Consider the following 26,863-nt stretch of genomic DNA (forward strand, 5'->3'; position numbering starts at 1 on the left):
GAAATTAGCAGCAAGACAACTTGGAATTGTTTTGCTCAATGGAGTTTCAAGCATTCAGGCTTGGAGATACCAGAAATGGCCATGAGCAAAATTGAAACCATCTCACTACTTCAAGAATGAAGGAAGGAACATCGACTCAGACCATGAGAGGCCTGCGTTGGGCATTTTCATGCCTTACCATGCGCAGATTGGAAGTCTGTGTGGGGCGCCACTCCTCGCACAGATACTAGAGCAATGTGTGGTTAAGTGCCTTGCTCAAGGTCACAAACAGACTGCCACAGCTGAGGCTTCAACTAGCGGCCTTCAGATCACCAGACAAATGCCTTAACCACTTGGCCACGTGCCCAACACAACTTCAACAAATTAGGAATTACAAAGGTATTGACAATCATCTTGAATGTTATCAATGAAAACGAAGAATTGGGAGGATGCAATCATCCAAAGTAATCTATAAAGGCAGCCCATTACCTGCACTAGCTGTCTGAGCTGATTCTGTCCATTTACAGCCAATCAAAACTACATAGCAGATTAATTCCTCTGCTGGTAACGATTAATACACAGTTTTATAGTACTCTAATAGTATTGGTAGTGTTCTAATTAGTCTGCATTTCATTTAATTATGTAAATTGTTACTCAGTTAAGCGATAGTTTGCCTTTTTTATACATTTTAACTATCTCTATGGAGCTTCGGCTAATTGGGGTGGCCACCGATTGGGCCAAAAAGTACCAGTCCTGATGTGTCCCAATTATCTAGAACCTATTCTATTTAAAAACTCTGCTTAAAGCAGAGTGTAGCGTCTAACGTGCACACAAGCACGTTTGATTGACACTAGTTAGAAATTGTTTGGCAACAGTCTCCTGTTCCAATTAAGTGGCATAGTATCCCAAGTAAATCAAGGGAATCCTGCTGATGTTCACAATTGTTTTTTGTTCTTTAGGAGTTGTCACAAATAAGCAGCTGCCCCAATTAACCAGAATCTACTGTATTTAATGTATGTGTTTCTTGTAAATGATGCTTATATGATGCTATGTGCCTATGATGCTGCAGTAAGACTGAAAGATCAAAAGATACAGGATCAGAATTAGGCCATTCAGGTAAGTTTTACATTGCACTAGTGCATACATATATTTGTGCATATTACAATAAACTGAACTTTGACTTGGGCCTTCACCACCCTGGAGACTGGCAATTTGACCAATATTCTATGTCACGGTTATTTATTGCCATTACCTTCACAGCTCCTCCTTCCCCTGGAGCCAGCCTTCTCAGTTGACTGAAAACCTATGCTGCAAATACACTTGAATGATCCATTTATGTTCTGACAAGTTGCTTCATGGGGTCACAGAGAGGAATTACATTCATCGATATCTATGCAGACAGAGAAACTCTGCAGCGATTGATCGACTATATATTAAGGTCCCCTCACCCTTCAATATACCCTAGCATCCTACTACATTAATGGTATATATCCGACCTTTGCGATCTTCAACCTCACACTTATCAGAGTTAAATTTCATCTACCACTACCCTGCCGAGACTTCTGTACAAACTCCTTACAGATGGCACAGGAACTGAACTCCAAACTCTGACACCTCGAACTGTAATAGCGTTGCACTAATCGCTACTCTACCGTAGCACCCCTAGAGTCATAGAAAAGTACAACACAGTAGGAAGCCCAAAAGCTCATCATGCTGACCCATGTAAATGGCCTACTCATCGACTTGCACTGGGACCATCAACCTCCATCCCCCTACCATCCATGTACCTATCTAAACTTCTCTTAAACATTGAAATCCAGTTTGCATGCACCCTGTGTGCCGACAACTTGTTCCACATTCTCACAACCCTCTGAGTGAAGAAGTTTCCCCTCATGTCCCCTGAAACTTTTCACCTTTCACCCTTACCCCATGACCCCTAGTTGCAGCCCACCCAACCTCAGTGGAAAATGCCTGTTTGCATTTACCCTAAGTACAGTATACCCCTCATAATTCTGTTTAATTCACAGTTGTAACACATTCATAACTAATAATTCAGATGTTGAAATTTAGTCTTGATCTCAAAGTTATTTAAAGTCCTCACCTTCACAGAGCAGATTGGATTTTCTGTATCCTTGCTTACATTGACACTTGTAAGAACCAGTTGTGTTGAAATACACTTTACAAGGTCCATATCGAAACCCGTTACATGCATCGATATCTGTGTAAAGAGGAAACATTCTTTACAATTGTAAACATTTTGCTGTCCATTACAAGTGGATTCTACTGTAGTTGATGGAATTTATAAAATAACATCAGGGGTGCCACGGTAGTGTAGCGGTCAGCACAGCGTTATTACAACTCAGGCTATTCCGAAGTTCAGAGATCAATTCCGACACTGTCTGTGAGGGGCTTGTACTTTCTCCCCAGGAGTGTGTGGATTTCTTCTGGGTGTTGTGGTTTCCTCCCAATGTCCAAAGTCATACCAATTTGGTAGACTAATTGGTTATTGCAAATTGTCCTGTGATTAGGCTAGAGTGAAATAGGTGGGTTGCTGCAGTGTGGCTTGTTGGATCAGAAGGGCCTGTCCATACTATATCCTAAGTTGACTTTTGTAGTGGTGCGCTTTAAGAGAGTGTCAGATGGTTTTCAAAACCATTTGGTTCATACATACCCTTCATGGAAGGCACCCACTGTCCTCACTGGTCTATGTGTCAAGTCCAGACCCACCAATGTGCTTGACACCTACATATCGATCCCATCTTCACACCAAGGACACCTCCCTGAATATTGTGTAGCACTACCACATCATGTTAAATCAAGTAGTTAAAAAGGCATATGGTGCGTTGGCCTTCATTAGTTGGGGATTTGTGTTCAAGAGCTGTGAGGAAATGTTGCAGCTCTATAAAATTCTGGTTAGACCACATTTCACAATCATCTATACTGTAATTTATGTATTTACTGGAATGGTACTCATTGAGGTCTTCTGCTGCTGTAGGCCATCCACTTAAAAGTTCAATATATTGTGCATTCAGAGATGCCCTTCTGCACACCATTGATGCTATGCATCGTTATTCAATTACTGTCACCTTCCTGTCAGCTTGAACCGGTCTGGCCATTCTCCTCTGACCTTTCTGTTATGTATTTAATATTTCATTAATATTGTAAATATATTGCTTGATTAAGCATTCTTGTTCATTTAAATAATTTATGATGGTTTATATGTAAAAAAATAAAAGTATGTGAATGGCGTACGTCATCATGCCACCACATCATACTTGCACGTCTCACAAAGGAAAAAACAAAACTAAATGTACCATGAGTTATCCCTGGCTCTGGTCTTCTGTTTTAGCTTTTAATTAGTTTTATGTTTTGGAGTTACAAAACATAACACTTTCTCATTAAAAAATGTTTTTTCTCATTAAAAGATGTTTTCACTCACAGAACTGTTGCTCACTGGATGCTCTAGAGACTGTTGTGTGTGAAAATCCCGAGAGAACAGCAATTTCTAAGATACTGAAACCACCCCATCTGGCACCAACACCTATTCTGCAGCCAAAGTCAATTAGATCATATTTCCTCTGCATTCTGATGTTTGGTCTGAGCAACAATTTGTCTGCATGCTTTTGTGCATTGTGTTGCTGCCAGGTGATTTGTTGATTGGACATTTGCATTAATGAGCAGGTGAGCAATAAAGTGGGCACTGTGTGTACATTCATTGAAACCATTAATTGGACTGTATCACCAATTTAAACCTCAACCAAACTCAGTCACCTGAGGGAATTTAAAACTCACCTATACATTTCTTTGTTGATTGATCACCCGATTTGCACTTGAGATTTTCTAACAGAGTATCTTGGAAAACACTGAAGCACAAGATAACTAAAATAAAGAAAATGAGGCAGTTAGACTTTTGTTCTGTCATTCCTACTCCTTCTCTCCTGGAACAGAACACCCCAATACTGAACAAAGCCAGGGCTGATGACAGCCACGGGAGGGAGAAAGATTTAATAGCCCCACCTCCTGAGATGCGCAAAGCCAGACTTTGGATTGAAGGCACTGAAACCAGCAGTGTCTGTGCTTTGTTCTCAGTGACAAAAATCCAGCCACCAGTATTGACTTCTGGTACTAGTGTCCAAAGGTCACATGACCGCACATCACCTGTTGAGGTTATCTACACTGGTTCAGGAGGCTGATGGTTATAGGGTAATAACTTCCTGAACCTGGTGGCGTGAGAACCAAGTTTGCCTTCATTTGCACATTGGTTGTTTGTTAATCTTTGTTTATGTATAGTTTTATATATTTTTTGCTGTATTTATTTATTTTCCTGGGAATGTCTCAAAAAATAAATCTCAAGGCAGTATATGATAACTTATACATACTTTGATAATAAATTTACTTTGAACTTTGAAGTGATAAATATTAACTAATATCCAAACAAGGTGTTATGAGATAGTATTCGTGAGTTCATGGACATTTCGGAAATCTGATGACAGGGCTGATGGCAGCTGTTTGGAAAACATTGAGTGTGGGTCTACAGGCTCTGTACTGCTTTGTTGACGGGACTATTGAGAAGAGGGAAAGTCCCGGATGGTGAGATACAGGAGCCTTAGGTCCCACAACACCAGGTTCAGGAACAGTTATTACCCAACAACCATCAGGCTCCTGAACTACCATGGGTAACTTCAGTCTCCTCAAAGATGAACTGATTCCACAATCTATGGACTCACTTTCAAGAACTCTACATCTCATGTTCACTGTTTTATTTATTTACTTTTTAAAATTATTTGCATGATTTGAATTCTTTTGCACTTGGATCTTTGGCAATCTTTATTATTTATAGTTTTTCATAAATTCTGCTGTATTACTTTATATTCCAGTTGAAAGTGCTTTTTACCCGGAGTCCCTAGATATGTGGCTCGTTAGCCCCTCACTAACAGCCACTGGACTCAGTGGTGAGAAAGCCACCTTCCTCAAACAGTGCATCTAGGACCAAAACCAGATGCCTTGACCACCTGAACCCTGATCTCTGCGAATACTGTGTAAGTACTATAGCTGTACAATAGCCGTCGGCAAGAAACAGCAGATTGTACACTGCATACAATTATTCATTTTAAAATCTTTTTATTAATATATAATCTTCTACAGCTATAAAATACAGAAATTCAACAAAATAGTGTATATATATAATTAATTAAGCTGAAGAAAAAAACTTACATATGCTAATGAAAAACAAATTATAAAAGAAAAAGAAGGAGAAAAGAGAACCCCAGCTAACTAAAAAAAAAAAACCCACTAACTATAAAACAAAAAAGAGAAAAAAAACCATTAGGAACCAACTCCCGGAGCAATACGTCTTACAATCATTTATATATATATATATATATAAAAGGAGCAAAAGAAAACAACAACTGCCAAATCACATTTATATAACATAAAATTGGAATGAAACCATGTAAATTGATTCAAATTAAATGATAATATTTAGCAAAAGAGCCCCACCTTCTCTCAAAATCAAATTGGGGTATCAAAAGTTCTACTTCTAATTTTTTCCAAACTAAGACATAACATTACTTGGGAATACCATTGAGTTAGTGTAGGAGCAGAGGTATCTTTCCACTTCAACAAAATAGCTCTTCTTGCCAACAATGTAAGGAATGCAATTACATGTTGGTTTGAAAATGAAATACCCTGAATATGATGTGGAACTATTCCAAATAGAACAGTCAATCTATTAGGTTGTAAATTAATTTTCAAAGCTTTAGAAATTGTAGAAAATAAAGATTTCCAAAAGGATTTCAATGAGGGCATGACCAGAACATATGTGACAAAGTAGCTACTTCAGTTTTGCACCTATCACAATAATTATCTATATTAGGAAATATTTCGGATAGCCTCTCCTTTGTTAAATAATAACAGTGAACAATTTTAAACTGAATTAAACAATGATTAGCACATATCGAAGAAGAATTAACCATTTTCAGAACTCGCAACCAATCTTTATTAACAAAAGTCATACTAAGTTCTCTCTCCCAATCTTGTTTAATCTTTAGTGACAGGTTATCTTTTTGTAGTAAGAGTAAATTATAAATTCTACCAATGGAGCCTCTCACTAATGTATTCATATTCAAAATAGTGTCCAACAAACCAGATTCTTGCATATATGGAAATATATTTTTGTAAAAAATGACTAACCTGTAAATATTGCAAGAAATGTGTGTGTGAGAGAGAATATTTACTAATTAACTTTTCAAAAGACATCAATCGACCATCACTAAATAAATCTGCAAAAGAACAAATCCCCTTATTTTTCCATAAAAGAAAGATGGGATCAGTAATTGAAGGCTTAAATAGCAAATTTCAAAATACAAGACTAGACAATTTAAATTGTTTAAAATTAAAAGAGTTGCGAAACTGAAACCAAATCCGTAAGGACTGTTTAATAACAGGGTAGAAATTTAAATTGGAAATTTTAGTAAGTTGTAAAGGTAAATACAATTATAAAGAAAGTGTATTTACCAATTTCAACTTTATCGAACAGTTAGCAGGAAAAAGAAGGAAAAACTAAAAAGGGCCCACTACTGTTAATCTAGTCCAAATGTGCAAATATGTTGGTGCTCATCTTGAAGCTGTCTTTAACTCACGCGCTGGACCCACGATCCGCATGAAATCGCACACCAACTTCTGAATGTCGCTCAAAATCCATATCAAACAAATGGGCTTCCCCAAGGGAATATTGGTCCTTCCTCCTTGAAGCCATTCATCTGCACAAAGCACCTTGTGCAACAGGGACAGCTTCCTCAGCCATCTTCCCTCATGTCTTCTCCCAGCTCCTGCCAAAAAGACCACGACCCACACCAGTGTTCATCACCAAAACCTCTTTGCCAGTGTGCTCTAGAACCTTCTCCCAATTCCACCATCCTGATTGGCTGATACAACATTCCTAAGTCAAACAACATAGCCCCTTATCATTAGCTCAAACCCAATCATGCTAGAAGCAGAACAGACTGCTATTACTAAAACTACAAAAATGAAATGCCTACAGTATAGCAGTAAAAATCTTAACCAGAGCATCATACAGTAAATGCCTTCAAGAAAATGAATTCCAAGGTGATAGACAGTGACATATACTTACTTTAATAATAATTTACTTTAAACTTAAGATTTTCAGTTTATTTGTAATTTTCTCTCAACCGTCAACAAAGGAACTAATTATTTTCTGTCGCATCCCTCCAAAAGATGACCTCCAACGATTGGAGTGCTGTACCATTGGAATTCCCAGCAAGTTCCATGGCATCAACATCAACACAACATATCCGGGGCCAATACATTGATGCAGTCATCATATACAAAGTCGCTATACTTTGTTAGGAGTTTGAGGACATTTGGTATTTCAACAAAGACTCGCAAATTTCTATGGAGGAGAGTGTTCTGACTAGTTGCATCACCACCCAGTGTGTAAGCTCCAATGCACAGAATGGAAAGGGTCAGCAGAAGGGTGCAGACTCAGCCTGTTCCATCACAGGCACCACCCTCCTATCATCAAGGATATCTACAAAAGACAATGACTCAAAAGGCTGCATTTATCATTAAGGAATTTCACCATTCAGGACAGACCCTCTTCGCATTACTACCATTAGGAAAGAGGAGCATCACCACGGTCTATTTCAGGATAGAGCTGTTGTAGAAGAGTTTGAATCAAACAAGCTTGTACGGAGAATGAAAAAAAAGAAAAGGTACAGGATTGTAAAGACACACACTCAACATCTTAGAAACAGCTTCTTCCCATCCATCTTCAGGCTACTGAACGGTCTAAGAACCCATGAACACTATCTCAATATTCGTTCTTGTACCATGCATTTATTTTATATTTTATAGTAATTTTATGTCTGCTCTGTAATGCTGACATAAAGCACAAATTTCAAGTCATATAAGACAGTGATAATGAATCTGGTTCTGTCATGGTCCGGTCCGTGAAGTCTGAATTCCAGTTCACGGTCCGGTCCATTGTTCCTTATTCCAGGTTTTCCAGTTTTCCCTTGTCCTGTTGTGTGCCTTAATTGAGGCACATGATTCTGATTTTAGGCTGGCTACATAAACAGCTCCTGGGTTCAGCTTGAGTTGCTGGACTGTTTCCTTACCTTTCCCTTCCATTTGCCTGAAGCCTCGCCTGCGTCCTTGCCTATTCTCGCCATCAAGTTCTACTGCTGGAGCAAGACTGGAGCCTTGCTGTGTCTAGATAAGGAACTGTCTTTCGTTGCTTGGAACTGTCTCTTTGTGTCCTCGCTTTCCCTAGGTAGGTCTGGCTGTTTGCCTCTACCTTGTGTTGGGAACCGTCTCTGTGTCCACGTCTTCGCTAGGTAGGTACGGCCATTTGCCGCTACCTTGTGTTGCGAACCGTCTCTGCGTCCACGCCTTCACTGGGTAGGTCCAGCCATTTGCCGCAACCTTGAGTGGAGATCTGTCTCTCAGTGTTCTGTGTATGAGTCCTGGCTCTACGTCCTGTTCCAAAGGAGGGGTCCCAGCTCTGTGTTCTGCGTTCCTGTCTCTCAAGACCAAGGCTCTGTGTTCTGCTTTCTTTTCTCCCAAGACCAAGGCTCTGTGTTCTGTGTTCCTGTCTCCCAAGACCAAGGCTCTGTGTTCTGCGTTCCTGTCTCCCAAGACCAAGGTTCCGTGTTCTGCGTTCCTGTCTCCCAAGACCAAGGGTCTGTGTTCTGCGTTCCTGTCTCCCAAGACCAAGTCTGAGCTTCATGCCCTCATCCAGTTCTGGTCCCATGTCCTGCCCAGGAGTCCCGTGTCCTGCCGCCATGTCCAGACCTGTTGCCTTGACACGTCTTGTCCTCGCCTAGATCCGGAGTCCGAGCCTGAGTCAAGACCCAGGTACTGAGTCCCTGTCCAGTCTCTGGCTCGGAGTCCTTGTCCAGGTTCCAAGTACCTTGTTCCTCATCCAGGTCCCACTATCCTAGTCTAGTCCTAGCCCAGGCCCTGTATCCTAGTCTCATCCAGGGCCTGTGTCTTGTCCAGCATCATTTCTTCCCCACTTCCCTTGCTTTCTTGACACAACTAGTCCTGTTCCTAGTACTTCAGTGTCTGTATCTTGCATTTGGGTCTGCTCCCAGCACCCCCATTATGACAGGTTCTGATTCTTCTGTGCCAATTTCCCAAGGACTCAATGCCTTGATTTTGCAAATATTTATTTATTTCCACCTTGCATATTCCTAATGATCCAGCCTTCACCAACCCCGTGAATTCAGAGTTCCAGGGTTTCATTATCCTCTGGGAAGAAATATCTGTGTATCACAACATGGTGCCACTGGGGGAAAATTAGGTTTCCCTGGAATTTGGAAAGAAAGATTTGGAATTCTTCTCCCCTGGGAGAGAAACGGACAAGAGGATATAGTGCAAATAAGGGGGCAATCATTTCTCTTGCAACTAAAACACAAGAAAATCTGCAGATGCTGGAAATCCAAGCAACACACACACAATGCTGGAGGAATTCAGCAGGCCAGGCAGCATCTATGGAAAAAAGTAAACAGTTGATGTTTTGGGCCAAGTCCCTTCATCAGGACTGGAAAGTCAGAATATGAAGGTGGTGGGAGGGGAGGAAGAAGTGCAAGGTGGCAGGTGATAGATTAAACCAGGAATGGGGGGAAGGGGTAGGGGGTGAGGTAAAGAGCTGGAAATTGTATTGGTGAAAGAAATAAAGTGTTGGAGAAGGGGAAATCTGATAGGAGAGAACCGAAGACCATGGAAAAAAGGAAGGGGGAGGAACACCAGAGAGAGGTGACAAGCGGGTAAGAAGATAAGGTGAAAGAAGGAAACAGGAATGGAGAGGAGTGGTGGGGGGCAATCATCAGAAGTTAGAGAAATTGTTGCTTATGTCATCAGGTTGGAGGCTACCCAGATGGAATATATGGTGTTGCTCCTCCAACCCGAGTGTGGCCTCATTGTGGCAGCAGAAGAGGTCATAGATTAACATGTCGGAATGGGTGGCCACTGGGAGATTCCCTTTTGTGGCAGCTGGAGCGAAAGAGCTTGGCAAAGTGGTCTCTCAATCTACGTTGGGTTTCACTGATAACAGGAGGCCACACCAGGAGCACTAAATACAGGAAATAACCCCAGCAGACTCACAGAAATGTTGCCTCACCTGGAAGGACTGTCTGGGGCTCTGAATAGTAGTGAGGGAGGAGGTGTAGGGACATGTTCCACTTGTAAGGATAAGTGCCAGGAGGGAGATCAGTGGGAAGGGACGAATGGACAAGTGAGTCATGTAGAGAGAGATTCCTGCAGAAAGCGGAAAGTGGGGAGAGAGAAAGATGTGCTTGGTGGTGGGATCCTGTTGGAGATGTCAGAAGTTACGAAGAATTATGTGCTGGACATGGAGGCTAGTGGGCTGGTAAGTGAGGATAAGAGGAACCCTATCCCTGGTGTGGCGGCAGGAGGATGGAGTGAGGACAGATGTGTGCAAAATAGAAGAAATGCAGGTGAGGGCAGCATTGATTGTGTAGGAAGGGGAGCCCCTTTCTTTGAAGAAGGAGGACATCTCAGTTGCTCTGGAATGTGGCAGGAGTAGAGTAACTGAGAAGAGAATGGCAATTTTACAAGTGCCAGCATGGGAAGAGGCACAGTCCAGACAGCTGTGAGAGTCAGTTGGACAGAGAGATCGAATAAGGGGTGTTGGAAATAGACCGATGAATTTGAGGGCAGGGTGGAAGTTGGAGGCAAAGTTAATGAAATAGACGAGCTCAACATGGGTGTAAGAAGATCAATAATGCAGTTGTCGATATATCGAGTCAGAAGATTTGGGGAGTGATGCAGGTGTAAGGTTGGAACATGGACTGTTCCACATAGCTAATGAAAAGGCAGACATAGCTGGGACACATGTGACTGCCCATGGCTACACTTTTGGTTTGAAGGATGTGGGATTGACTGATGGAAAAATGATTGAGGATGAGGACAAGTTCTGCAAGACGGAAGAGATTAGTGGTTGAGGAAAATTTGTTGGGTCTGTTGTCCAGAAAGAAGCGGAGAGCTTTAACACCCTTCTGATGAGGGATGGAGGTGTATAGGGACCGGACACCCATAGTGTAAATGAGACCATCAGGGCCAGGGAACTTAAAGTCATTGAAATGATCAAGAGTGTGTGAAATGTCATGGACGTAAGTTGGAAGGGACTGAACCAGGGGCACAAAACAAAGTTGAGGTATGCAGCCACAAGTTCAGTGGGACAGGAGCAGGCAGAAACAATGGGTCTACCTGGACAGTCAGGTTTATGGACTTTGGGAAGGAGGTAGAAACGGGCAGCGCGGGGTAAGGGAACTCTCAGGTTGGTGGCAGTGGGTCGGAGATCCTCAGAGTCGATAAGGTCGGTGATGGTGCACGAGACAATGGCCTGGTGCTCCTTAGTGGGGTCCTATCAAAGGGGTTTGTAGACAGGAGAGTCCTTGCCAAAGAAGTAAGAGCGGAGGCGGGGGCAACGGAAGAAGAGTTTGCCCTCATGGCGGGTGCAGGAGGACAAAGATGAGATTCTTACTGAAGACGAAATGTTCTGCCCAGGGTGGGGGGGTGGGGGAGGAGGACGCAGGGAGCTGAGAAGACCCGGCACGGATGAGAGCTGGGATCAGAGGGGGGAAGAGATTTGGTAGTGTCTGAGGAAAGAGGAGGGTTGGGGTGTTCAGTTATCAACTCACGGTCCCAACTCACTGTATGTAAGCCACCACTAACTAAATGTCTCTAGCAGTAAGGTGAAGGCAGGCATTGCTACGGGAGTGGGAGGAAGACGGAGGCTCCATGGACGCAAGAGCTGATGGTGGGGCCTGAAAGACAAGGGGCTGGAATGGTGTTGGGCGGGCCAGGATAGGGAAAGTCGCGGCCTGGATGTACTGGTGGTTGCTGTCCAGGCTGGAGTCGGAATGAGCGGCTGCGCAATTACAGTTCGAAGGTCATTGGAACCACACTTTTTCTGACAAACAACTATCACGTAATAGTTTATTACTCCCCTGTGGACTTGGAGGCAATTCAATGCGGCAGAACAAAGGCGAGGTGGCGGACCTGTCACCGAGAGCGTGGAAAAGTGTTAAAGGCCGGGCACAGGCCGAATTGAAGCTGCGGGGTCCGGGCCCCAAGGCATTGAACACGATCGGCAGATGGAGGTTTACAGGCTGAATCGAGATGGCGAGGCCGGCGTATCCAAGTGGCAGAACCCATTGTTCGTATGGAGAGTTAAGTACTGGGCCAGATTGAAAAGGTCAGGGTGTCGAGGCTTGGGGCGAAGTATGAGCCGGTTCTGATTGCTGCCCCACAACGTTTACTCAGCTCCGCGCTGCACTGTGGTACTCTTACGGATTTCAGTTCAGAAACGCTATTTGCGGTTGCCGTCTGCATGATGTTTTGTTTTTCATTGCACGTTGGGTATTTGATGGTCTTTTTTATGGGTTATACTTTTATATTTTATGGGCATGATGTGGTGTTGGACAGACTTTTTATTTATATATATGTGGTTTGTTTTTGGGTTTCTTTGTCTCGTGGCTACCTGTTGGGAGATAAATCTCAAGGTTCTATAATGTGTACGTACTTTGATAATAAGTGTACTTTGAACTTTGAATCACCACCCCGGCAGCACATTCCACTTGCCCAGCAATTGTTAAGAGTCAGAAAAATACTCATTCCCGACATTTACTAAAGGTTCAACTGGATTTTGGCACAGAAACTCCAACTAAATGAGGGCAGGGATGTGATCATCCACTCAGTGTCACAAAGCAAATGTAGAGATACAGGGCAGGAAAGGGTTAAACACAATCTAAATCTCCCTCTATACCAGGTGTTCACAACTGGGGTCCATGGACCCCTCAGTAAAAGGTCAGGCTCCATGGCATAAAAAAAGGTCTGGAACCCCTGCTCAATACTATCCCATCAAATACTCCCAGAGCAGTGACTACGTAGGTTAAATACAGAGTAACACTCCCTCTGTGTCGTCCCATCAAACATATCCTGAGCAGGGATATCATGGGTTAAATACATGGTAAATCTCCCTCTGCAATGTACCACAAGCACATCTGAGGCAGGGACATCTTGGGGTAAGTACAGAATGAAGCTCCCTTCACATTGTAAGACCATGAGACATAGGAGCAGATTTTGGCCATTCAGCCCATCGAGTCTGCTCCGCCATACCATCATGGCTGATCCTGGAATCCACTCAACCCCATACACCTGCCTTCTCGCCATATCTTTTGATGTCCTGACCTATCAACTTCCGCCTTAAATATACGCACAGACTAGGCGTCAGTTTCACCACTCACTGACTAAAAAGATTCCTTCTTACCTCTGTTCCAAAAGGTCACCCCTCAGTTTTGAGGCTGTGTCCACTAGTTCTGGGCTCCCTCATTATTGGATACATCCTCTCCACATCCACCCTATCTAGTCCTTTCGATGCTCGGTAGGTTTCAATAAGATCTTATTCTTCTAAATTCTAGTGAGTACAGGCCCAAAGCTGCCAGAAGCTCCTCATATGTTAACCCCTTCATTCCCGTAATTATCCTCGCGAACCTCCTTTGGACTCTCTCCAATGACAGCACACCCTTTGTGAGATATGTGGCCCAAAACTGTTGACAATACTCCAAGGGCAGCCTATCTAGTGTCATAAAGCATCAGTATTATCTCCTTGCTTCTATATTTTATGACCCTTGAAATAAACAGAATCAGTATCAGGTTCATTATCACCGGCGTGTGTAGTTAAATTTGTTAACTTAGCAGCAGCAGTTTAATGCAATACACAATATAGAAGAAGAACAAAGTAATGAATAAATAACTAAATCAATTACAGTATACGTATATTGGATAGATTAAAAATTGTGCAAAAACCATAAATAATATATATTTAAAAAGTGAGGTAGTGTTCATGGGTTCAATGTCCATTTAGGAATCGGATGGCAGTGGGGAAGAAGCTGTTCCTGAATCGCTGAGTGTGTGCCTTCAGGCTTCTGTACCTCCTACCTGATGGTAACAGTGAGAAAAGGGCATGACCTGAGTGCTGGATGCCCTTAATAATGGACGCTGCCTTTCTGAGACACCGCTTCTTGAAGATGTCCTGGGTATTTCGTAGGCTAGTACCTAAGATGGAGCTGACTAAATTTACAACCCTCTGTAGCTTCTTTCAATCCTGTGTAGTAGCATCCCATATCAGAGAGTGATGCAGCCTGTCAGAATGCTCTCCACAGTGCATCTATAGGGGTTTTTGAGTGTATTTGTTGACATACTAAATCTCTTCAAACTCCTAATGAAGTATAGTTGCTGTTGTGCCTTTTTTATAATATTGGGACCAGGTTAGGTCCTCAGAGATCTTGACACCCAGGAACTTGAAACTGCTCACTCTCTCCACTTCCGATCCCTCTACGAGGATTGGTATGTGCTCCTTTGTCTCACCCTTCCTGAAGTCCACAATCAGCACTTTCATCTTACTGACGTTGAGTGCCAGGTTGTTGCTGCGACACTAGTTGACATATCTCACTCCTGTACACCCTCTCGTCTCCATCTGAGATTCTACTAACAATGGTTGTATCAGCAGCAAATTTATAAATGGTATTTGAGCTATGCCTAGGCACACAGTCATGGGTATAGAGAGAGTAGAGCAGTGGCTAAGCACACACCCCTGAGGTTCACCAGTGTTGATCGTCAGCGAGGAGGAGATGTTATCACCAATCCGCACAGATTGAGGTCTTCTAGTTCGGAAGTTGAGGATCCAATTGCAGGGGGATGTACAGAGGCCCAGGTTCTATAACTTCGCAATTACAGAACTTCTTCTATCCCGCGCTTGTAAACTATTCCCAGAAACTTCAGCAATCTGTGTCCTGCTGTCACCTCCGCCAGTATCCTCCTTCAGTCCTGGCCAAGCTTCTCCCTCATCCCTCTGTAATTCCCTTTATTCCATTGCGATAGTGATACATGTAACATATGCTTCTCCCTTTCAATTTGCTGCATGAATTCAGCTATATTATGATCCCTACTTCCTAACGGTTCCTTTACATTAAGCTCCCTAACAGGATCTGAGCTATTCTACAATACCCAATCTAAGACAGCCTTTCACAAGTAGCCTCAAGCAGAAACTGCTCTAAAAGGCCATCTCCTACGCATTCAACAAATTCCCTCCCAATCCGACAACAATCTGATTTTCCCAATCCCCTTGCATATAGAAGTTCCCCCGTACTATTGTGTCATTACCCTTATTACTTGGCTTTTCCAGCTCCCTTTGCAATCTCAACCCTACATCTTGCCTACTATTTGGAGGCCTATATATGTTCCCATTTTTTTTATCCCTGCAGTTTCTTAACTCCACCCACAAAGATTCGACATTCTCTGACCCTATACCACCTCTTTCAGAAGATGTAATTCCATCTCCAACAACAGAGCCACACCACCACCTATGCTGTCCCGCCTGTCCTTTCCATACAAAGTATATCCTTTGATGTTAAGCCCCCAACTATTGTTTTCTTTCAGCCACGACTCAGTGACGTCCACAATGTCATACTGACCAATTTGTAATTGTCCCATCAAATATATCGTGGGCAGAGACAACATGAGTTACGTACAGAGTAATGCTACCTCTATGACATCCAATCAAATACATATGAAGGGCAGACCAGAGGCAGAGGTGTGGGTTGGAATTCCTGGGTCAAGCTCTGAAGGAGCCTGTCCTGGGATGGGTGCCAGGGTTTGGAGAGGTCACTGACAGACCTGCAGCTGATAATGTACTAAGACTCATTTGCAAGGTCCCTGATACTTTGAACTGTGACTCACTCTTCTAACCGGTGGGGAAATGGTGGAGGCTTCATCACCAGATCATGAAGATATGCTCGATGATAGCCCCTCCTGCACATAGAAACATAGAAGATAGGATGGGACCATTCAACCCTTCAAGCCTGTGCTGTCACTATGATAATTATAGCTGGCCCTCCATCTCTGACTATTTTCCTGCTCTGCCCCCAGTCAAGGATCCAGAGGGAATAGGAGACTTAGCCTGTACTTTTAACCGAGTTTATTCTAACCTGATCAATCCAGCACTGTTTGTGGGATGACCTTCCAAACATTGCCTCAGATAGTCCCTAACATTGGTGGAACTGACATTTGTCAGCTTTCAAGAAGTCAGTCCCCAGAGCAGAACAGGATGAACTTCGAGATCCTCGGGGCTTTCAAGCTCGAAGCAAGAACTTGGGAAAACCAGGTGACTGAGTGGATGTTCCTCTCGTGACACTGGGTGGTCATTGCCATGTTAGTGACTTGTGAGCCACCCAGAAGCCACTCAGCCCATCCATCCCACACCAGCTCCAGCAGAGCAATCCCATCTGTCCTGTTTCCCTTCTTATTTCCCTGTTTCCAGGCAACCTTCTCCCTCAAATGCCCACCAACTCCCCTTTGGTTATTTTGGTCTTTACCTACTAAGAGGTAGCTTACAGTGATAATTAACCCTGTATATCCTTGGAATGTTAGAGGCAACTGGAACACCCAGAGGAACCTTGTGCTCACAGGAAGAATGCGCAAAGTCCACAGACAGAACCTGAAATCAAGACTTAACTTGGGTCTGCTGACTGTCATTTCCTCAAGCTCGAGTCTAGTCTCCTCCCTCAGCACAGATGGCAGCATCTTTGCCCAGAGAACATTCACCCCCTGGGCCATGTGCTGGCCCATGTGATCTACCCTGAATAATACCATGAATTCATGGCTGGTCCCTTTAGGGTGATGTCCGTTTTGTCTGAGATCTGGTCCAACATCCTCAGAGGGTTAGTCCACTGATTTCCTCTCCCTCTTCAACCAGGAAAAGATGCTCAAAGGGGTGGGCAAAGAATACCTTTACTGGGCTCTGGACTCATTCAATTGGCCCAGTACTTACTTCTGTACCCTGCCACAGAACAGGCCCTCGGTATTCTGCTGAAATAATTAAACTAGCAATTAAATCAACTCTTCCTTTCTGCCAACACAATGTCCATATCTCTCTCTGCTTATTCATGTGCCTACCATATTCCAGGCATCACCTACTTTGTGTTAAAAACTCTGCACAACGTCTTTCAACTCCTCCCCAACCCCACCCACACACAATAAATACATTAAAAGCACATCCTCCAATATCAGACATTTCAACCCTAGAGAAACATACCAGCTCCCTGCTCTATCTATGCCCTTCTAATCTTATCAACTTCTATCAGGCCTTCGCTCAGCCTCTGTCACTCCAAAGAAAATAACCAAAGTTTGTGCAACCTCTCCCTACCACGCACTCCCTCCAATCCAGGCAGCAGCACGGCAAATCTCTTCAGCACCCTCTCCAAAGCCTCATATCATTCCCAGACTGGAGCGACCAGAACTGAATGCAATATTCCTGTTGCAGCCTAACCAGAACTTTACACAGCTGGTAAACTGATCAGTTGATTTATTAATGTCACATCAACTGAGTTCCAACAAAAAACTTTGTTATGCATGTCATCCCTACAGATCATTTCATTACAACAGTGCATTGAGGTAGTAGAAGGAAAAACAAGAACAGATTGCAGAATAAAGTGTTACAGTTACAAAGAAACTGCAGGCAGACAAAAAAGTGCAAACTCAGATTAGGTTGATTGCCATATCAAGACGCCATGTTATCATTGGGCGATATAATTTCCTTAATCTTAAACTCAATTCCTCAAAGGTATGGCAAGCATGCCAATTGCCTTACTTACCACCCCATTAACCTGTGAATTCACTTTCAGGGAACAATGGACTTGGACCCCAAGATCTTTCTGAATATCAGCATTGTTAAGGGTTCTGCCTTTAACTGTGTACTGTCTGTTTACATTTGATGTGTCAAAGTGAAATGCCTCACACTTGGCCAGATATAAACTGCACCTGAAATCATCCTGTCCATATCTGCAACTGATCAGTAGTTAATTGTCTGTCTTGTTTTGTGTGTTTCTTTGTATTTACTGTGAATGTCCATAAGAAAATGAATCTCAGTGTTGTATATGGTGAGATATATGTACATTAATAATAAATTTACTTTGGATTTGAACATTGATTTATATTCTGCTGTATCCTTTGGCAATCTTTTTCTTAATAATTTTTTTATTGAGTTTTCAAACGTAGTTACGTGGGAGAAGAGGAATGCGGTAGTCATAGGGGATTCCATAGTCAGGGGAACGGACAGGAGATTCTGTGAGCCGGATAGAGATACGCGCATGCTGTGTTGCCTCCCAGGTGCCAGGGTACGGGATGTCTCGGATCGGGTCCTGAATATTCTGAAGGGGGAGGGTGAGCAGCCAGTTGTCTTGGTACATGTTGGTACCAATGACATAGATAGGACAAAGGAGGAGGTCCTGAAGAGAGATTTCCAGGAGTTAGGAAGGAAGCTGAGAGGCAGGACCTCCAGGGTAGTAATCTCCAGATTGCTACCTGTGCCACGTGCTAGCGAGGGCAAGAATAGTAGGATCAGGCAGATGAATGCGTGGCTGAGAGACTGGTGCAGGGGGCAGGGCTTCAGATTCTTGGATAATTGGGATCTCTTCTGGGGGAAATATGACCTGTTCAAAAAGGACAGGTTACACCTGAACCCAAAGGGGACCAATATCCTGGCGGGAAAGTTTAATAGAGCTGTTAGGGAGGGTTTAAACTAATTGGCAGGGGGATGGGAACCAGAATGACAGAGCGGAAGAAGGGGAAAACAGAAATAAATGTAAGATAGTGAGCAGTAAAGATGTCAGGAAAGACAGGCAGGTGATGAGGCAAATTTGTAGCCATTGGGATGAGTTGCAGTGCAATAAAGTTGCAGTGAAATCAAAGTGAAAAGTACCAAATACTGGTCTTAAGGTATTGTACTTAAATGCATGCAGCATAAGGAATAAGGTAGATGATCTTGTCGTACAGCAACAGATTGGCAGGTATGATATTGTGGCCATCACTGAGAAGTGGCTAAAGGATGTTTGTCTCTGGGAGCTGAATGTCCAAGGATACACGGTGTATCGGAAGGATAGGAAGGTAGGTAGAGGGGGAGGCGTGGCTTTATTGGTAAGAAATGATATTAAATCATTAGAAAGAGGTGATATAGGATCCGAAGATGCAGAATCTTTATGGGTTGAGCTAAGAAATCGCAGGGGTAAAAGGACCCTGATGGCAGTTATTTATAGGCCTCCAAACAGCTGCAGGGATGTGGACTACAAATTACAACAGGAAATAGAAAAGGCTTGACAGAAGGGCAGTGTTATGATAATCGTGGGGGATTTTAACATGCGAGTGGATTGGGAAAATCGGGTTGGCACCAGATCTCAAGAGAGAGAATTTGTAGAATGTCTGAGGGATGGCTTTTTAGAACAGCCTGTTGTTGAGCCCACTAGGGGATCAGCTGTACTGAATTGGGTATTGTGTAATGAACCGGAGGTGATTAGAGAGATTGAGGTGAAGGAACTCTTAGAGGCAGTGATCATAAAATGATTGAGTTCACTGTGAAATTTGAAAACAAGAAGCCGAATTACAGTGGCATGAGAGGGGAACTGGCCAAAGTTGACTGGAAAGAGACACTGGCGGGAAAGGTGGCAGAGCAGCAGTGGCTAGAATTTATGCGAGAAGGTGAAAGACAGGTATATTCCAAAAAAGAAGAAATTTTCGAATGGAAAAAGGATGCAACAGTGGTTGACAAGAGAAGTCAAAGCCAAAGTTAAAGCAAAGGAGAGGGCATACAAGGAAGCAAAAATTAGTGGGAAGACAGAGGATTGGGAAGTTTTTAAAAGCTTACAAAAGGAAACTAAGAAGGTCATTAAGAGGGAAAACATTAACTATGAAAGGAAGCTAGCAAATAGTATCAAAGAGCTTTTTCAAGTATATAAAGAGTAAAAGACAGGTGAGAGTAGATATAGGACCGATAGAAAATGATACTGGAGAAATTTTAATGGGAGATGAGGAGATGGCAAAGGAACTGAATAAGTATTTTGCATCAGTCTTCACTGAGGAAGACAGCAGGATACCGGACACTCAAGGGTGGCAGGGAAGAGAAGTGTGCACAGTCACAATTACGACAGAGAAAGTACTCAGGAAGCTGAATAAGCTAAAGGTAGATAAATCTCCTGGACCAGATGGAATGCACCCTCGTTCCGAAGGAAGTAGCTGTGGAGATTGCGGAGGCATTAGCGATGATCTTTCAAGAGTCGATAGATTCTGGCATGGTTCCGGAGGACTGGAAGATTGCAAATGTCACTTCGCTATTTAAAAAGGGGGCAAGGAGGCAAAAAGAAAATTATAGACCTGTTAGCTTGACATCGGTGGTTGGGAAGTTGTTGGGAGTCGATTGTCAAGGATAAGGTTACAGAGTACCTGGAGGCATATGACAAGATAGGCAGAACTCAGCATGGATTCCTTAAAGGAAAATCCTGCCTGACAAACCTATTACAATTTTTTGAGGAAATTACCAGTAGGCTAGACAAGGGAGATGCAGTGGATGTTGTATATTTGGATTTTCAGAAGGCCTTTGACAAGGTGCCACACATGAGGCTACTTAACAAGATCAGAGCCCATGGAATTACGGGAAAGTTACATACGTGGATAGAGCGTTGGCTGATTGGCAGGAAACAGAGAGTGGGAATAAAGGGTTCCTATTCTGGTTGGCTGACGGTTACCAGTGGTGTTCCACAGGGGTCCGTGTCGGGGCCACTTCTTTTTACATTGTACATCAACGATTTGGATTATGGAATAGATGGCTTTGTGGCTAAGTTTGCTGACGATACAAAGATAGGTGGAGGGGCCAGTAGTGCTGAGGAAGTGGAGCGTCTGCAGAGAGACTTGGATAGATTGGAAGAATGGGCAGAGAAGTGGCAAATGAAGTACAATGTTGGAAATTGTATGGTTATGCACTTTGGCAGAAGAAATAAAGGGGCAGACTATTATTTAAATGGGGAAAGAATTCAAAGTTCTGAGATGCAACGGGACTTGGGAGTCCTTGTACAGGATACCCTTAAAGTTAACCTCCAGGTTGAGTCGGTAGTGAAGAAGGCGAATGCAACGTTGGCATTCATTTCTAGAGGAATAGAGTATAGGAGCAGGGATGTGATGTTGAGGCTCTATAAGGGGCTGGTGAGACCTCACTTGGAGTACTGTGGGCAGTTTTGGTCTCCTTATTTAAGAAAGGATGTGCTGACATTGGAGAGGGTACAGAGAAGATTCACTAGGATGATTCCGGGAATGAGAGGTTTAACATATGAGGAATGTTTGTCCACTCCTGGACTGTATTCCTTTAGAGTTTAGAAGAATGAGGGGAGACCTCATAGAAACATTGTGAATATTGAAAGGCATGGACAGAGTGGATGTGGCAAAGTTGTTTCCCATGATGGGGGAGTCTAGTACGAGAGGGCATGACTTCGGGATTGAAGGGCGCCCATTCAGAACAGAAATGCAAAGAAATTTTTTTAGTCAGAAGGTGGTGAATCTATGGAATTTGTTGCCACAGGCAGCAGTGGAGGCCAAGTCATTGGGTGTATTTAAGGCAGAGATTGATAGGTATCTGAGTAGCCAGGGCATCAAAGGTTATGGTGAGAAGGCGGGGGAGTGGGACTAAATGGGAGAATGGATCAGCTCATGATAAAATGGTGGAGCAGACTCGATGGGCCGAATGGCCGACTTCTGCTCCTTATGGTCTTATAATAATATCTACCCTCCCCCCTCCTCTTAACCCTTCCCCCGATACATACCCCTACCTAAAAGAAAAGAAAGAAATAGAAAAAAAAGAAAGAAAAGAAAGAAAGAGAAAAAAAAGAAAAAAGAAAGAAAAACTGTCTGGATTTTGGAAGGTCTCCACATGGTCTATGGGATTTGAAATACATTTAATATATTTATTTGTTTCTTTCCCCAAAGGACCAACAGGGTATAAAGTAAATTGGGATAAAAGTGAAATCTTACCTCTTACTAAAGGAGACTATAGTCAATGTCAATTAGCAACCCAATTTAGATGGCCAACGGTAAAGAGTATTTAGGTATAAGGCTTGATAATGATATAAAGAATTTATATAAATTTAATTATTTACCACTATTGAAAAAAATTCAAGAAGATCTTGACAAATGGATAATATCACCAATAATATTAGTGGGTGGAGTCAATGCTGTAAAAATGAATATATTTCCTAGACTACAGTATCTATTTCAAACACTACCAATACAATTGCCACAGAAATTTTTTCAACAGTTAAATAAATGTGTGAGGAAATTTCTTTGGAAAGGTAAGATGTCAAGAATATCGTTGGAAAAATTGACATGGAAATTTCAGTTAGGAGGGTTACAACTTCCAAATTTTAAGAATTATTATAAAGCAAATCAACTTAGCTTTATTGCATCTTTTTTTGACAAACGAAAATCGGCATGGATTGAAATAGAATTAGATAAGACAGGAGAAAATACACTCGAAGATTTTATATATAAATGGGAATCTAAATGGCTACAGGTAAAGAAAGAATCTCCTATATTAAAACATTTGATTGATCTATGGAATAAGATAAATGTTGATAATGAAATAAAGAAATCTTTATTAGCAAGGAGACCTTTGATCCAAAACAGACTTATTCCTTTTACAATGGATAATCAACTTTTATATAACTGGTACCAAAAAGGAATTAGATGTATGGGAGACTGCTATGAAGGAGGTATACTGATGTCATTTGAACAATTAAAGAATAAATATAATATATCAAATAACACTTTCTTTTGTTACCTTCAATTAAGGGCATATTTAAGAGACAGAGTGGGTCCAACAATGTTTTTGCCGAAACCTAATGAAATTAAAATTTTAATTTAAAAAGGAAAAATTAAAAAATTTCTTTTATGTCTAATCTGATTCAAAAATAGACACTTAAACAAGAAATCCACAAGTCAAGGCAAAAATGGGAAATTGATTTGAGTATTAATATTGATGAAACAAATTGGTCAAGACTATGTCTTGACAGTATGACAAATACAATAAATGTTCGACTCAGATTAGTACAATATAATTTTTTACACCAATTATAAATTACACTGTAAAAAATAGATAGATTAAATTCAAATTTATCTGATCAATGTTTTCGGTGTAATTAAGAAATTGGTACTTTTTTTTACATTCTACTTGGTCCTGTTCCAAAATTCAACCTTTTTGAATAAATTTAAGAGTTTTATTGGAACAAATTACTGGAACTCAACTTCCATATAACCCTATATTATTTTTATTAGATGATATTGAAGGAATAAAACTGAAACTTAAATTGAATAAATACCAGAAAGAATTTATAAAAATTGAGTTGGCAGTAGCCAAGAAGGCTATTGCAGTTACTTGGAAATCGGATTCATATTTAAGTATGGATCGTTGGAATAACGAAATTTTTAGCTGTATTCCATTTGAAAAAATTACTTATAATTTAAGAGATAAATATGATACATTTTTGAATATTTGGCACCCTTATTTACAAAAGATAGGTTGGCATATACAGGTGCTCCTTTGGCAATCTTTTATACTATCCATAACAACACTAATTTTTTTGTATGATCTGCGAACTTACCAACCCACCCGTCCATGTTTTCGCTAAAGTCAGTTCTATGTAGCACAAACAACTGAGCTCCAAGCTTTGATCCCTGTGGAATACCACTGGTCACAGACCTCCAGTCAGAATAACACCACTCTATCACCACTTACTGTCTTCTATAATTAAGTCAACTTTGAATCAAATTTACAAACTCTTCATCAATCCCATGTGCCTTAATCTTCTGGATCAGCCTACATAGAATTTAGAACATAGAAATCTACAGCACATTAGATTATTAGATTATGAGGACACGCAGTCCTCTTTTATTGTCATTTAGTAGTGCATGCATTAAGAAATGATATAACGTTTTTCCAGAATAATATCACAGAAACACATGACAAACCGACTTAAAAACTGACAAAAACCACATAATTATAACATATAGTTACAACAGCAATACCATAATAGACCATGGGCACGGTAAAAGTCTCAAAGTCTCTCGAAAGTCCCATCATCTCACGCAGACGGTAAACCTCCAGCGCCGCACACTTGCCGATACAGCATCCTGGAAGCATGCACCCATCAATCTCTGTGTGAAGAACTTGCCTCTGACATACCCCTGAACCTACTTCCAAGCACCTTAAAACTATGTCCCCTCAAGTTAGCCATTTCAACCCTGGGAAAAAGCCTCTGGCTATCCACACGATCAATACCTCTCATCATCTTATACACCTCTATCAGGTCACCTCTCAGCCTCTGTCACTCCAAAGACAGACAAAAAACCAACGTACAAAAGAAAAAAAAAACTCTGAAAATACAAAACAAAACAAATAATAAATAAATAAACAATATTGAGAACATGAGTTCTTCTTATTCCTCTGGAGCTTTTTATCTCTAACTGACAACAAGTCATCAGCTGTCTCAAATTCAGCACTCCTCTCTCTTATTTGAACCTCATGCAATATGAGCGTACTGCCTTCCACCCTAATCCCAATCTTTCTGGCAAACCTGAAAAAAGGGGGTACTATTGTAGAATTGGAAATAGAAAAGAATGGACAAGCAACAGAAATAGGATGAGGAAAATTGAGGGGAGGGAGAGAGGAGGGAGACAGGAGGGAAAAGGGAAATAGAACTGAGAGACAGTAGAGAGAAAAGCGAAATAGAGGGGAAAGAGAGGGGAGGGAGAGGGAGGGGAGGGAAAAGAGTGGACCAGGGACAGAAAGAGAAATATTCCAGAATTAACACTTACCCAGAAGAAGGAGGCAGCTGCTCATGATGCTGAGACCCAATCTCTGCACACCTCGCTCTTTCTTGTGTCAGTGTGTCAGCTGTCGCTGTGAGCTCTGGGTTTTATACTCTGCATAATCTCACCATCACACTGACTCATCAATAGAGAAGGAAATGAAACTCTCTTACTGAAAACGTCTAAAGGCAAGAGTCCCGATGAAAGTCTCAGCATGAAATATCAGCTCATTATTCCCCTACATAGATGCTGCCTAACCTGCTGAGTTCCTCATGCCTCCTCTGTGTGTCAGACTGGATTTTCAACATCTGCAGAATCTCTTGTGTAAAACTGAAAAGGCTTATATTTGTTGGGCATCATGAGGTTGGTTCCCAATCATCATTTCAATAAGGGGCCAAATGTCTTTGGTGACAAACCAAATCTCCTCTAACTCCTAATGAATATAGCCACTGTCCTGCCTTCTTTGTAGCTGCATTGGTATGTTGGGTCCAGGACAGATCCTTAGAGACATTGACACCCAAGAACTTGGAATTGTTCACACTTTCCATTTTTGATCCCTCAATGAGAACTTGTGTGTGTTACCTCACCTTACCCTTTCTCAAGTCCACAATCAGTTCTCTGATCTTACTGACATTGAGTGCAAGGTTGTTGCTGTGACGCAACTCAAGTTGCTGATAAATCTTGCTCCTGTAGGCCTTCTCATCACCATTTGAAATTCTGCCAACAGTAGTTCTATCGTCAGCACATTTATAGATGGAATTAGAGGTATGCCTAGCCACACAGTCATGGGCATGGATGGAGGAGACCAGTGGGCTAAGTGTTCATCCCACGAGGTATACCAGTTGATTGTCAGCGAGTTGGAGATGGCATTTCTGATCTGCACTGATTGTGATCTTCCAGTTAGAAAGTTGAGGATCTAATTGCAGAGGGAGGTACAGAGGCCCAGGTTCTGGAGTTTTTCATTCAGAACTGTGGAAATGACTGTGTTAAACATTGAGCTGTAGTTAATAAACAGCATCCTGAAATAGGTATTTGTATTGTCCAGTAGGTCTAAGGCTGCATGAAGAGCCAATGAGATGGCAACTGCCGTAGAATACTGTGGTGATAGGCAAATTGCACTGGGTCCAGGTTCTTGCTGAGATGGGAGTTAATTGTAGCCATAACTAACCGCTCGAAGCACCTCATCACCATATATGTGAGTGCTTCTGGATGATAGTCATTAAAGCAGCTCACCTGCTTTTCTTGGGCACTGGTATAATTATTGCCCTTTTGAAGCAGGTAGGAACTTCCACTGTAGCAATGAGAGTTTGAAAATCCCTCCCAATCAGCCCAAGGTCCTTCATCAGGTCTGGAAATGAAGGGGGAAGAAGCCAGAATAAGAAGGTGGGGGAGGGGAAAGAGTACACGCTGTCAGGTGATAGGTAAGACAAGGTGACAGGGCAGGTGAATTTTTGGGGGAGGGGGGTGAAGTCACAAGTTCGGAGGTGATATTGGAAGAGGTAAAGAACTGGTAAAGGTAAAACCATGGAAGAAAGGGAAGAAGGAGTGAAACCAAAAGGGAGTGATGAGCAGGTGAAGAGAAGGGTCAAGAGGGTAACCAGAATGGAAAAATAGAGAAGGAGGGAGGAGAAGCAGGAAGACGGAGAAAGGTAACTTCCAATATGTCGATCAAGGTTCTCAGTCGCCCAGGTCATTGTATATCAAACTGTAGTAAACCAAGACAACTGGACTTGCTGTGTTGTCTTTATACTTTATACTTTATTGTCGCCAAACAATTGATACTAGAACATACAATCATCATAGCAATACTTGATTCTGCACTTCCCGATCCCTGGATTACAAATTGATAGTAAATATTAAAAATTTAAATTATAAATCATAAATAGAAAATAGAAAAATGGAAGGTAAGGTAATGCAAAAAAACTGAGATGCAGGTCCGGATATTTGGAGGCTACGGCCCAGATCCGGGTCAGGATCCATTCAGCAGTCTTATCACAGTTGGGAGGAAGCTGTTCCCAAATCTGGCCATACTAGTCTTCAAGCTCCTGAGCCTTCTCCCGGAGGGAAGAGGGACGAAAAGTGTGTTGGCTGGGTGGGTCGTGTCTTGAAGACATTTCGCCACTCATCCGAGCGGCTTCTTCAGTTCTCATCC

General features: G+C 42.1%; 1 protein-coding gene across 1 annotated transcript in view; it reads right to left on the bottom strand.

The window, feature by feature from the left end:
- The window catches only part of LOC140191227 (uncharacterized), a 129,005-nt gene extending 104,231 nt beyond the window's left edge, over positions 1-24,774 (bottom strand). The window contains exons 1-3 of the mRNA XM_072248416.1: positions 24,718-24,774; positions 3,772-3,858; positions 2,081-2,197 (exon numbers count right to left, since the gene is read on the bottom strand). Of these exons, the coding sequence (XP_072104517.1) occupies positions 2,081-2,197; positions 3,772-3,858; positions 24,718-24,742 (229 nt within the window). The 5' untranslated portion in view covers positions 24,743-24,774. The remainder of the gene's footprint in view (positions 1-2,080; positions 2,198-3,771; positions 3,859-24,717) is intronic.
- Positions 24,775-26,863: the final 2,089 nt, after the last annotated feature.

Source organism: Mobula birostris, chromosome 32 (genome assembly GCF_030028105.1).
Source record: "Mobula birostris isolate sMobBir1 chromosome 32, sMobBir1.hap1, whole genome shotgun sequence".
NCBI lineage: Eukaryota > Metazoa > Chordata > Chondrichthyes > Myliobatiformes > Myliobatidae > Mobula > Mobula birostris.